Source organism: Athene cunicularia (assembly GCF_003259725.1).
Source record: "Athene cunicularia isolate RWA chromosome 3 unlocalized genomic scaffold, athCun1 chr3_part1, whole genome shotgun sequence".
In the NCBI taxonomy this organism is placed as follows: Eukaryota; Metazoa; Chordata; class Aves; order Strigiformes; family Strigidae; genus Athene; species Athene cunicularia.
Genome location: NW_020799097.1, coordinates 105310723 through 105325009, shown reverse-complemented (window position 1 = coordinate 105325009; position 14287 = coordinate 105310723). Strand labels below are relative to the sequence as shown.

Sequence of the window (14287 nt, the reverse complement as noted above, 5' to 3'; positions counted from 1 at the left end):
GTACTGGGAATACATGTGTAAACTTAAGACCACAAATCAGTTCCTTCTTCCCTTAGCTAGTTCTAGAGGAAGCTGTTTGTTTCTCTTCCTAGTTCAGATAGCGTAAGGTTAGTCAGTCTGGTTCCTGTGGCATCAGTGTTGCAGGGAAACTGACAACTTCCTGAGGTCAAATCTGAGTAAGCTAAACCTTTGGGTTTTAAATAAAAATTGAATACCTAAACTGTATAAACAGTGTTTTGTATGTTCAAAACACGGTATAATTCATAAGCGATGCCAATAGGTGAGTCTTTGGAAGTTACCCTAGTATTGTCTTACTCTGGAACTTTTTTTTCAAATAAAACATTATTTAGGGAGAGTAAGAATAATAATCCTGGTTTTGATGTCTTTTAACAATGTCTCATACCAACAGTCTGGCACTACTTGCTTACCTCCTACTCACGGGACTTCAGTGGGAGCTTTAGGCAGGTGGTGAAGGCTGGATCAAATCCCAAGTTTAAATTTAAGTCTCCTATGCACTTCAATGGGCATTTTTAATGTAGTGGCCATATCCATACAAAAGTGAGACTCCTTACCTGGTACAAGCTGTGTGTGGGTGTATATGGGCTGATGCCTGCTTTGCACTGTAACGCATTATAATTAGAAATTTAAACTTCATAATTTTACCAAAATACTGCCCCTTTATTCTGAGGTTTCTCTTCTGGACTTGGTTTGTACCTCAAAACTACACCTCAGGTATTTAGAAGGAGAGCTAGGGAGAAGCACATGTTCCGACATCTCCATTTGAGCGTTGTGGTGCGCCCGTGCAGTGTGAAGGAAAGCTCCGTGCAGATGGCACTGTTTCCAGGGTGTCTCTCTAACAGCGTATTGCGTAGCTGTCTGCTTCTTGCAGGTGATGAGCAGAGATGAAAGGTGAGAGTAATCTCCATTTCACCACACTACTTGGTCCCGCAGTAAACTGATGTTATAGATCTAGCAGCAATGACTACCCTTCCAACCTGCAGATTAAAGAGGAACCTAAACTATTTCTAACATGTCACGTATTCACAAGACGTGAATTGAAAAGTACCAATACTTTTTGTACACAGACTATAAAATGAGACTGGAGGGGAGGGGGGAAACAACTAAGTTTGCTCATTTGCAACATGTTGATTTCCATGTGCTTAAAAATGTTCATAGGCTGGAGTCTTAAGGCTGGAACAAGTACACACCTGCAATAAATACTGTATTTCTAGTCAACAGACCTATGGTTTCAGAGAAGAAAATACTGTAAGTGTGTACTCCTTTTGTAACTGTCTCTGGTCGGCTGTTGGCTTAAAATATTCACAGTAGCTCCAGATTATTGTCAAGGCAGATCGTTTAAAAAATTTATGCTGAAGCATATTATCTGAATGTACTTTAGCTGTTCAGGTAAGTAATTTTCAAGGCACAATGGAGCACAAAAGGGAAAATCTTAGATCTGCCCTTGTTCGGAGGGGAGGGTAGTGGGGGAGAATGATACATTTGTTTTAAATTCCCTCTGTCTTTTCTAAAGTTCTTCAACTTTAAAATAAACTTCTTTTTATGATTAGAGCAAAGACGCAAGCTAGAAATCTATCCAGATCTTGCCAGTTACTTCTCAACTTGGCTTCAAACAGGTAATGTTTAATAAAGCTCAATATGTTGTTGGGAGTTTGTGTCTAGTTGTGTACTTTTACACTGCTAAGTGATGCTCCCACCCAAAATCAATTTTGAAGGCTTCCTTAGCAGGAAGCCAGCACTCATACATTTAGCTGTAGTTTCGAGGGGAGATGTAGACCCAAACGGGGAGGGAGGTAGAGAAAGAGGAATGGTCATAAAAAGTAGGATTTACTGACCAACAGACAAACTACTGTAACTCATTGAGGAGGAGGAAAAATGCACTTTCAATAGTTTGTCTGTATTTTTAGTTACAAAGTACACTTGTATCTAACTTTTTTTTGAGACAACTATTAAGAGGAACACCCATGCCATAAATGGCTAATCCTCCTTTTGACCTCCTCGTGTCTTTTCCACATTGGCTTAAATCCATTTTCAGCTGCCATACTTAATTTTGAAAACTGCTACTTTTAACAATGTTTAGACAGAAAAAAAACATTAACTCTGACACTTTTTTAAACAGGGTGGACTTAATTGAAGTGTGCAGTGTTGAACTACTGCTGCAGTAGCTGCCTCTACTAGTAGTTGAAATAAACTGTAGACAAGTTTTCTGTCCATTAATCCAGATAATCTGGATTCAGCAAAACGTCTGTGAGAGTGTTCCATCTGGTATGAATGTGTGTGTGCATGTGTTCCATGGTCAGACAGAGAACCAAACATTCTAGGTACTTGTCATGTTTTATTGCATACTTTAAGTCGTGTGTATGTGAAGTGTCCTTTGACCAGAAGGTTTTGGTTAATATCAGTATATTTTTATAAATTTGAAATTCATTGTGCCCCATCTTTTTTCTTAAACATTTTTCATTATTAGGGTATATGTGCTAGATTTGGATCTTTAACATTTTTAGGCACAGATGGAAAAAGTTATTGGCTCCTTGAAAACTTATGGGACAAAATGGATCCTCAAAGCATGTATGTACTTACAAACCAAGCTGTAGAGATCAAGAAAAGAACTTTATTGTTGATCTCAAGATTTCTAAATTGTCAAGATTTATATGGAGTTGTGGTGGAACTAGTTAACACTTAGAGCTTTTGGTATGTAATGACTATTTGCTATGGACTGATATTAAATGTTTCAAAGGATTGCGTTCTTAAACTTTCTGGATTTTTGTTACTCTCCTCGGATTATATTAAGTAGTTAAAAATTTCTTTGCTATATTACATTAAAAACATAAGAACTTTGGGTCTCGTATTTATTTTCACTTGTTTTACTAATTATTTACAGAACACCGTTTTAACTTTTTTATTTTATAAATGTGTAGTATTTTAAACATATCTTTAAAAATTGTTCAATTGGAACTACATTAACTTCTGATTTGTTTTTATTAGGATTTTTAAAAAAAAAATACACTTTTTCCATGTTGGTGCACAGCACTTAACAGAAATGTTTGTATTCCCTTTCTTTCAATTCAATAAACAGAATAAATAACTGGAATTAATAGTTCTTAGTTTTCCTAACTTCACTTTATATGACTGACTTGGATGTTAATTTCTTGATCATTAATTATAGATTTCTTCCATATTTGTAGTATTTCACTTCCTCACTAGGAAAATTAATTTGTGGCAGTTTATCTGAAGATTAATTCACTCAGTGTTGTGTGTAGGCTTTCCCATTGTTGATGATTGGCTCTAATCTACCTCACACTTGTGCGTTCACTGTAATTTAGCAGTTGACTTGGCCTGTGTCCCATTCTGTGCTTATCTGACCTGTTAAGGCTCCGTGAAAACTTTTGACTCCGTAATGCTGGAGCTTGCTTAAATACCAGACACGGGCTGCTTTAGGTGATCAGTGGGTTTTGTGGGGTTTTCTGATCTTTCATATTAAGGAGATGCTCCTAAAGTACTTGTGTCTCTTACTTAGACTTCTCTTAAACTGGGAACTGGGAGCCTCCAAACTTCTATATGAAGTTGTCTGAAGTGGCTTCTGTGGCTAACAGCTCTTGAAGATGCTTCTCAATTGTTGCCTTTGTTTCCTCTGACTGACCCTGCGGTTCTTGTCCCTCTTTCCTGTGCCTTAAAACAGAACCTCATCTTTGTTTGGCATTTTAGGCATTTTTGTTCAGCTCTAGCTAATGTTCTGTTAAACTGTACCTAAATTTGCCCTCCCCTTCCTGTAGCTTTTACAAACTCAAACCTTTTGTTGAAGTGCATACAGTTTTTGAATGCTTTGAGCTTCTATACTGATTAGAAAAGGTCTTTACTCCCTCTAGTAGCACCTTTGTATTAATCTTATTCCCTCCCTTACAGTTTAAGCAGTGTATAGATAATTATGGCTTAAATGCAGCTGCAGCCAGAAGGGGCATGCCTTATTCCATTCCACGTGCTGCTTTGTGACGCTTCCCTTGGGTATTAGTATTTGCAGCAGGGTTGTCAGATTGCAGACCCGCTTCAGCCATAAATGCTTCACACAGCAGATGAAGGAAGTTAGTGTTTTGGCTTGGGTTTGTTACTGTGCCTCATCTGCTGTCCTATGTCTGCCTTTAACTGGTGAGAAGAATGCAAGAGAAATGGGTATGTGATTTCTATAGAACTGAAATTTCAGCAAATGTCAAATTTAAAATATTAATTTTTTTTTAAATGCTTCAGGTTATTTAAAAGAAATTACATAAGTATAGTACCTGATAGTAGATAATCGTTTCATAATTAGCTTAAATCCAAACTCTGCCTGAGGTAGGGTACTTCTCCTGAGGGACAGTTTCTGCTTTACTCTGTCACTTCACCCCTTGGCCTATGCTTTCTGTGCTGCCTGATGCATCCTTCTGCTATTTGATGCGTGTTGCACATGCTCAGGCTATCAGCTCATTACAGAAAGATGGCAGTCACAGTTGCCTCCCCACTTTAAAAGAATATAATGTTCTGAACAGTAACTACTGAAGTTTATATGCCTCTAACATTTCTGCGATGATTAAGGTGGTTAATCCATGGTGGTCCATATTTTCCTGTTGCTACCTCCAGTGTAATCATTACCATATCCTTAGAGGCAGAAATGGTCTTTTCCTAGCACTTGTACAAAATCCTAGAGAGCTTCCCGTGAGAGAAAGAATCAAAGAAAGCTATGCCACTACTGAAGAGATAAAAATTTGCTTTTATGGGTTTATCAGGGACTCAGGGTGACTGTTAACCTGCATGTAGAACTGTTCTTATTGCTTGTCACACTATTAATGCCACTGATTTACTATGTTCCGTAATATAGAACTGTTACAGAAAAAAATTGTAATTTACTAGGATGAAGAGATAAGTATATTCTTTAATAAAACAGGCTAAATAACCAACAGTCTGGAACTGTAATGATTAATTAGGGGGAAACATGCTATCATATATATTTTAACAAATCCCCCTAAGTGCAGTACTATAGTAGCTGTCTCATTTGTCTGAAAACTGTTGAACAACTATCTTAGCAAACTGACTAGGCTGTGTGTGAGGAAAAGAGCTTAATAACCTTGGTTAAAAGAATCCCTGTAGGCAAACTTCAGATTTATTTTCATGGATTAAGAGCTTTCTATAAATCACAGCTAATCATTTGAAGGATAAGCTAATGGTCCCCTCATTAAGTTATATGTGGACACCTCAGTTCTAAAGGGAAATATATTTTGGTGAGTGAATACAAGGGAATCTGATCTCACACTGATTCATAGTGATAGGTGAATTTTTATTTAAAAATGGTCTAAAGTTTGTAATTGTTTTGAATTTTTTCACATACAAATAAGAAAACTTAATTGCCTACTATCTAAGCTGCAACAAATGTTACTGATTTTCCTCTCTCTTAAACTTTTATTTACTCTCCTTCTTCCAGATGTACAATGCTGTTTCAGCTTTGAGGCACTACTTTGTAGTTTGATTTTTGTGGTGTCAGGTAGTCAGTGGCATGCAGTTGCAGTAGCAATTTCCTTAGTTATTTCTTAATGAGCATAACTTTCAGCAATTTTTCATCTTTGCAACAGCTGAACTTGGACTCCATGATAAATGTAAAGCCAAACTTTTCCTATAACAAACACTGAACACAAGGTAACTAGAGAAATCAAGCTTCAGTGTTGTCTTTTCAGTGCTGGCTGGCCATGAAAACAATCTGCTAACTACAACTATACACCACAGAACAAGTACTTCAGAAAGAAAAGCTCATAAACTTTAGGGCTTGATTACAGAAATGTATTTTTGTGAAGTGTTTCACTTGATGTATTTGTTTCAAAAAAAACTGTTTCTATGCATATATAAAAGACAGTGAGGGTACAAATTCAGGTTTTATACTTATCACTGATGCAAGAGCTACACAAAAAGAACTTAGTTTGCTGGTGTCTTTGAAGCGGAGACATGTCAGAATTGGGATAACTGGGTTACAGTTTACCAGACCCCCTCCCCAAGCTAGACACTCTTGATTCACCTCCCTGGGCTGGAAACAGCAGGTTCATGAAGCAGCAACTGCAGATAGTATTTTCCTTTGTAATGAAGTCCAACCCTGGTTCAATATGATGTTTATGTTGTATGGAGGTATATGATGTATTTCAGTGATGAAACAGGAGTTGAAGGGAAAAATCAAGTATTAATCATGTTTCTTTATCTGTTTTTCACTCTTAGACACAAGTGTCACTTTCACTGCAGGGACCTTCATCCATCCAAACACAAGACTTTGTAGAGATTGTTGGAGGGAGAGGGGAAAAGGGAGGAAAGCATAACTTTTATTACATTGCTTTTTAGCTAGAAAAAACACTTGACACAAAGATACAAGCTGTGCTAGTGTTCTACTTTTTGAAAACTGTGTTCCTAGCACTGCTTCAAACTAGGCTCTAATAGGACAGCTTGACAGCCAGAGGCACATCCTGACACCTTTCACTAAGAAGCAGACATCAGAGCTGCGCTTGAATTTGTTCTGGAAATACCCCTGTTACCAGCCCATGCTGCTGAAATGAGTTTCCCTTCTCACCATTTAATTCCTGTGAGATCAGTTCTGTAAGCAAGGATTTCATCTTACAGAAGCAGCAGCTCCAGCAGTTTGGGTTGTAAAGGAACAAAAACAACTGCTACACAAATCCAATGTCTTTTGAAAATATTTTATGTTAAAAATACAGAAAAATATTTCTTGTTCAAAGAGGAAAAATATACTGCATGACGACACTGATCTAGGTATGTTCGGAAGGTGTCTGTGGCTCCACCAGTCACTGGAGTGATGACCCAATTTGGCAGCTAATGGTTCTTTTTCAACTTCTCAATCATTTATCAAAGCCAGAATCATACTGTGACAAAACAGAAAACATGATACCAGTGGATTACTGAAGCATGTGCAAGCAGGAACAGCTATCACTTTCATGAGAATGGCACTTGATTCTGAAACAGAACATCAAGGCAACTATGCTGTGTTCCTTGCTTATGAAGACAGGGCCTACAGAAGTAATACTGCAGTAGAACAGAACTTCTTCCATCTCATAGTATGTGGCCCCATCACAGAACTCATCTGCTTGTAACTGAGCGAGATCAAGGTTATTTGCTAAAACTGAACTTGTAAAATAAACTTGATCCTCAAGCTGATTTCCATTCTAAATAGGCCACTTACTCTAGGTGCTGAAATCATGTGACTCTATATTGTATTTATAGTGGGCTTGAGATTAAGAAGTAGTCTGAGTTGCCAAACAATCTCTGATCAGAAAGAATGAAGGCATATAATGAGCCTGGAGATAGCTGTCAAAATATATTATTGAGGCTTAGCAGGATGCAAAAAAGATAAGACACTTAACAAATACCAGCAATTACTGTAGCAGAATAGAGGAGATAAAAATAGCTGGCAGACAATTCCTTTGTTCCTTGGGAGCAATTTTTGAAACTAACCTGTAAAGGTACATGAAGAAACAGAGCAGATGAAAGCCAAGTTTAATCATGGCTTCCTTCATGTGTGATTTAAGTTGTCCTCGGTTATGGATCTCTGTGGGATCAAATACCCCCATGTTTCCACTTGGCACCATAATGTACCTAAAAATTTAAGAGAAAGACAACAGAAGTACAGTCATCAAGACATAAGGGAGTATCAGGGGAAGGGGAGGAGAGCTTGCACAGAAGGGACTTCCATCTAAAGAGTTGTTTCACAGTCCAACAGAAGGGAGATCATCTTTAATTCTATTTCAGTTTCAGGATATGGTGTGTACCTCTGCCACTACAACCCACAGAGAATAAGAGGACAAGCAGTACAAAAAGCATCAGCCCAGCTTCTCATGTATAAATGGAAGTTTCCAGGTAATAGCTGATTCCAGTTCATTTTAATTGCTGTTTGTGGTTACTTGGTGTTATGAAGGAAATGTCCACCCACAATGGAAAGATGCATTAGATGAAAGGGACTGGAAAAGAATTAATTTAGCTAAGAGTTAGTGATTTATTTACTGAAAAAAACCCCATACACAGATAATCACAAACTTCAGCGGTCAACATGAGATAGCATAAGACAAGACAAAGGATCTGTGTAGTATTCCCATCTTTGTCACAACCATCCTGCGTTATCTCGGCAGAGACACTGAGGCTGACAGGATGAGAGATTGGGCAGAACTGAAGTACTACTGTCCAAACCCACATAAGAACAAAAGCTGAGTGAAACAAAGTAAAATGCAAGCAAAACAAAGAATAAAACCAGCAAACCAAATATTTATGTCCCATAAAAATTCAACAAGTGGCATGTTCTTTTGTCATAAGCATTTCTCAAGAGAGCAAATGGAAGCACACAAAGTTCTCACCCAGCTGAGCCCAGTCTAGAATAGTATTGTAATTTCACTTAAATGACATACAGGCTCTACCTTCCTGGAATAATACTCTTTCTACACAGGAATTTAACAACTTGTCTTACACCTGGAGCAAAAGCGAGGTCTCAGAACACTTTGATCTTCTTGATATACTTGAAGAATGGCATCACTTGTACTCCAAAAGGCACTCCCCCACCTCTTGCAACTTCCTTTCAATAATAGGAGGCAAGGGAAGGGAACAAGAAACAAGGATGTTTTCTAGCAGCATCAGCAGACAAAAACAAAAAAACAAAACAAAAAAACCCCAAACAAACAAACAAAAAAAGACTATGGTATTTGTCTGTCAGAGGCATTAAAAAGCACTACAACATATTTGACTAATAACAATTATGTCCCACTACAAACAGTTCATGTTAAATAATTACAATTTGAAATTATCTTCTAAATTTGATGTTTTGTGTGATTGTTCCATTTTTAGTATTATAACACAAATTATTGTGCATTTACTGGGAATGCAATGCATTTTATTGGAATAAAAGGAAGAACACAAGTTTCCTGTACCAATTTATCCTAGAAATAGAGAGCATAGTTTTCTTATATCTCTAGGATATGAGTGCAACAAATGTAGTCTTTATTAATTTTGCTTTTTAAGAAGAATAACAATATTTAAATGATGTAACTTTTTAAAGAACCTGGGAGGTAGTTTTTCCAAGAGGCCCACAAGCTAGTACAGCTTATATTATACATCTGAATAACTGTAGTCATGAGCACAATGATGCTAGATGCTGACAAACCCAACTCAAGCCAGTTGTCATCCTCTAAAAAGCAAAGAACTTCTGCAGCAGAACCACACAGAACAAGAAAACTGTCAGCTTTAATGACTATACACATTAATGCCTCCAGTACGGAAACTACTGCTACAGCAACAGGACATTTCCCTCTAGATTACACAAAATTGTAAGGGATATGGAAGTCATGGTCAGAACTTTCACTATATTTCAAATATTTTTAATTTTTTTTTTAACTCCCTCAGTTTTAAGAGGGGTATGATCTATTTAAAGACATGACAAGAATCATTATTTGGATCTACTGTCTCAAGCCTATCTATGTAACAAAGAAAGGGAAGTGTTCTGCTTTTTTTTTTTTTTTTTTTTTTTTTTTTTAACATTTCTTTTGTAATTCTTGCTTCATAGTAGTAGGTCTAAGAATATTTCAGAACTAAAAAATATGATTAGATTTCAAATAAGCTGCTTCAATGTCTAGTTTTAAAACAAGGACAATGCAAGACAAAACTATGTCTCACTGGAGATTGTATAAGACACTAGAAAACTCAGAAAACAAACAAACCAAATTTAATCTGAGTATGTTGAACAAGAAGGGCAAGTAGGATGTTACAATAAATATGCTGAAACTCTGAAAGTCTCCCTTGATGCTGTTTTTAACCAATTCATCCTTTCCAAGATTTGTTTCTCATGTCCTTTTCACACAAAAACCTATTATCACTGAAATCATTGAGACAATTAGTAAATTAAGCCAGTACTGCCTGTAACTGCCATTTACTCATCAAGATTGAGCAAATTTTGAAGGAAAGAGAATAAGGGGAAGGGATTATTATACTACCTTTCTCTCTATTATCACTAAGATAAACTACAAAGCACAGACTTCTTCAATCTCAACACAATTATTTTTACTTCTGTACTCATCTTGGAGTAGAATGATAATCTTAAACCTTTCTGAATTCATGTGCAGCCACATTTACTCCAGAAATTGGTTCTTGCAATGCTATAACATAGGAAGAAGATTCAAACACACTCAGCTGATGCTGGAAGTTTGCAGTTCATAATGGGTTCACACTTCATCTGTTCCCACTTAATCCTCCTTTAGTAATTGACACCTTCTCCTTTCTTCAGTGTATTCAAACTACTTTACAGTCCACTGGGTCAATTACAAATTCTATCCCAAATCACCAGATTTCCTCTATAATGCTAAACAAAACACTTGCTTTTGAAGACCTCTAACTCCTTCACTATAGACGGGATAGTCCAGGTTATTAATGTGGGTGAAACTCCCTTGATCTTCAGAAAGAAGGCAGGATTAGCAGTACAGGTTTAGTATTTTCACTTTTTGTAGCAGGACAGGCCAAGTATCATATTGTCACATTCAATTATTGCCTACACTGTGTATCTAAAATTGAAGTAACAATCCTGGATTTTAGGATATTCAGGATGTTTACCCCATGTATGACAAATAAAATGAGAGCTGTCAATTCAAAGCAGCAGTGAAAGCTTACTGCCTGAAGTGCGGAAATACAGCTGTATCTTTTAAAATTCTCTCTGATCAAGTTTAGAAGGGAAAGCAAGTGGCTACTTTAAACATTAACCTAAGCAAGCAAAAGGAAGCAACAAAGGGGTACCACTACAAGAAATCTTCAAAGCTTAAAAAAAGCTGCATTTTCTCTAGTGTCTCTGTAGAAACAGTCTAGCCTAAATGAAATATCGCATACAAACTCCATACTTGCCAGCAGATACCAAAGGGAATACCAAGCAAGAATTACAGCCAGCTTTTCAAACCTACATCTTAAACATTTCGTCTTTTGAATTTCCTGTAGTATAGTGATTAATTTGTGACAAATCCACACCCAGTTTTCATTAGCAGAACACCTGTAAAGGTTCAATTCTCTGCACATCAAATGATACGAAATAAAAAGAACATTTTTGAGATGACAGTCACAATGTTGCCACATGGAACCCCCCACAGATAAGTAAACCATTTCACAGTGCTGGACGGCCTAGTATACAAAGACCAGTAACATTGAGAGTTGTCATAAGATGAAAAGTCTGCAAACCTTTCCAAATACAGAGAGGCAAGATGGGGACCAAAACCAATGCAAATGAGGGGCAAGACAAGACAGTAAAAGAAGGAGGGTGCAGGAGATAATACCACAGCCTGATGGGTTTACAACAACAATCAGTCATGCTGACCTAAGTACTTTTATGCTGATATCACTATCAGGCATGTAGGCGCAGCATGAAAAACATTAACAACTATGTTTGCAGTACAACTTCATAATCCCTATTAACATACTACTATTTCCTCTGAATTTGGGAATGACTCACAAATCAAGATCCCTGAGCACTAGATAGAATGCAAGGAAAGGCCAAAATTTTCATATCCTTTACAGTACTGGGTTTCTTGTCATTTTAGTTGCAGAGAGGAGAATTTTATGTTAGTTAGATCCATGAAGACTGTTAGCAGCTCAAGAACACAACTGAAATATCAAGACGTAGATTTATCTTCATACCAGACTCAAAGCTAAACTTGTAACAGTGGGAAAAAAAAAAAGAGCATATGCTAAACCCTTTGCACTTACCTATATATATTCCATGTTGCTACTGGCAAATTAAGGAGAAAGATGAACCAGTGCAATGAAATAAGCATTAATACAGTTACAACAGCATGGCCAATCACCTCGGGGACCACCCACTGTAAAAAACGGAACAAAATGAAAGAGTTAGATGCACAAATGCAAGTTCCTTTCTAAAAGAGAGATCTATATGGATTTATCATCTGATTCTAATCACGTAAAACTCAAGACAGAAAATTCATGGCAAAAGCATGCAATTTCACCACAATGTGGGGAAATCAGTATCTTCAGACAGATTCCATGTAAGTCAGAAATCAGGCCCTAAGATATTATAACAGAGGTACTTTATCCAAGTGTTACAAAAATTTCTAGAGAGAAGCACAGCAGCTGTTTGAACACAACTATATTACACAAGCTCTTAAGAAAGCGAGTTAAGAAAGTATAGAGTGCTCATTTGAAATCCCTGCAGAGAACAGCAGATTTAGGAATGAGAAGCAGATAATTAAAATCTGCACAGACATGGAGCATACAAACACCCTCAGGCTTGGAACAGATAAGAAAGCTGACCAATATGAAAACTGGCATAGTTAAATCGGGTCAGCCCCTGGCAGTAACACATTTTTTCCTTGATAGTATCCTATAGCATTCTCTCTTACATTAAGAAAGAAAATACTTTTAAATCAAAGTGAAAACCCATGTGGGAAGGCCATATCAATTTAATGAAATAGGTTTTGTGCAGATTTTGTTAAAACAGTACTTTTCCTTATCATAGTAACACTACTGTTCAAGACAGGTTAGAAATTATACAGAAGCATCAGAGAAAGTTGCTATAAAGATGTCAGAGTTCAGCCATGAGTAGACTTCCTTGGTGTGGCACACCTACAGGAACAAAAGCACAGAACTCAAGAGCTCTGTGAAACGTTAAGTCTCAGTCCCACAAATTCAGAGTAGCAGCCCATTTCAGAGCACCAAGGGTCAGAAGAACAGCCTTTTGTGACTGAACTTGTTGAAAGATGGGCATCCGAAACAGCTAAGCAGATTGAAATAAAGCATACATGCAAAATATTGCCAATCAAGGCTCTCCAGATATACATTACACCTCTTATATGTGGTGCTAACATGGACTGTTTTCTTAAAGCACATTAAATACAAAGAATAATAATTTACTTTATTGAGTTTTGAGCAGCATGATCTAGCATTAATGTAGTCACATTCCAAATCTGATAGTGTAATTATCTGAAGCCCAAGATCAGGAAAAACACTAAGGTAACTCAGAATACTCAAAGCTTTATTTTTATCCAATAAGTTGGGGAGAGCCCTCTGCTCTCAGCATAAACTGTCTTGTTCTACAGCTGAACTGCCAAAGGTCTATTTCAATTAGTTACAACTCACTCCTACTTTAGGTAGAAAGTTAGGCCACATTTTATCATCAGGCCAAGTAATTTTTATTATGTTTTTCCAACGGCAACTATTGCACAAGTGCTAAAGTTCAATTCAGTGTTTAAAAGAGACCAAGGAGGCAAACTCAATATCAGAATTATTACTGTAATGCTTGAAATGAGAACTTAAAAAGAAGAAAAAGTTAATGAACTTTTTAAACTCCCCTCACAATAAATAGTGCAGTTCTAAGAAGTGAATCTGCTTTTTTAAATATATACTTTGCTTGAAAATGAGAGGGCAACATCATTATCAAATGAACTTTCAGCAATTGAAATATTAAGATTTCTGTCAGAAAAGTCCCCTCAAAAAAGGCTTAGGATGCATGTGTGCACATCATCATGCTATGCTCTGTAAAGCTCATGCTCCTTTTCCCCAAGAGAATGAAAAAGCATGAGATTTTTTCTACCTCTAAAAACTAGGTACAGTATTTTAATTTTTCAACAAATAACCTATCCTTCTAGGATTAATTTCTTTCAAGTGTTTCTGTACTTGTTTCTGTTAGGAGAACTGGGTAGATTCTGAAACAGCACCAGGATTTGAAAGAGTATAAAAGCCAACTCTTTTTATTGAGAAAAATAAGAAAAGAAAGACAAATCAATGCTGTTACATTCTAACAATTGCAGACTGCAAACAAGTTTGCAACAAAGAAAACGGCAACTCTGCCGAGGAACTCTTCACATCTAAATTAGGGTAAGGTACCTTAAAATTAAAAATCATTGTGTGGCTCTAATTTTTTAGGCCTGTGTATTTTCTGAGGGTGTGAAGCATGCTTCAACACCCCTTCCTACAGACCAACGCCAAGTACGTGCTACTTCTGCCGAGGCACGATGTCTTTTCCATAGCACTACCCTACACCCCCCCGAGCTTCAGCACCCGAAGGAGCGAACGTATTTCGAGCACTGAATCACTCGCCGTTTCCCCGCAGCGAGGCACTCTCGCCTCCCCAAACCTCCCCCCTCCACGGCTCCCGATGGGGTGCCGCCAATGGCCATTACCCAGCACAGGCCCAGACGCCCCGCCACCCGGTGGCAACCCACCGCCAGCCCGGTGGCTCCGGACCTGCTCGCTCGCTCGCCCTCCCGCCCTCAGCGGC

The 14287-nt window shown here is 37.5% G+C and overlaps 1 protein-coding gene across 1 annotated transcript; it reads right to left on the bottom strand.

The window, feature by feature from the left end:
* Positions 1-6703: 6703 nt before the first annotated feature.
* Positions 6704-14186, bottom strand: CNIH4 (cornichon family AMPA receptor auxiliary protein 4). The gene is made up of 5 exons (XM_026844646.1): positions 14144-14186; positions 12922-13079; positions 11761-11873; positions 7492-7632; positions 6704-6902 (listed from the first exon to the last, which is right to left on the bottom strand). Exons 1-5 carry the CDS (start codon positions 14184-14186, stop codon positions 6875-6877), a joined length of 483 nt encoding a protein of 160 aa, XP_026700447.1. The 3' UTR covers positions 6704-6874.
* Between the last annotated feature and the right edge of the window lie 101 nt (positions 14187-14287).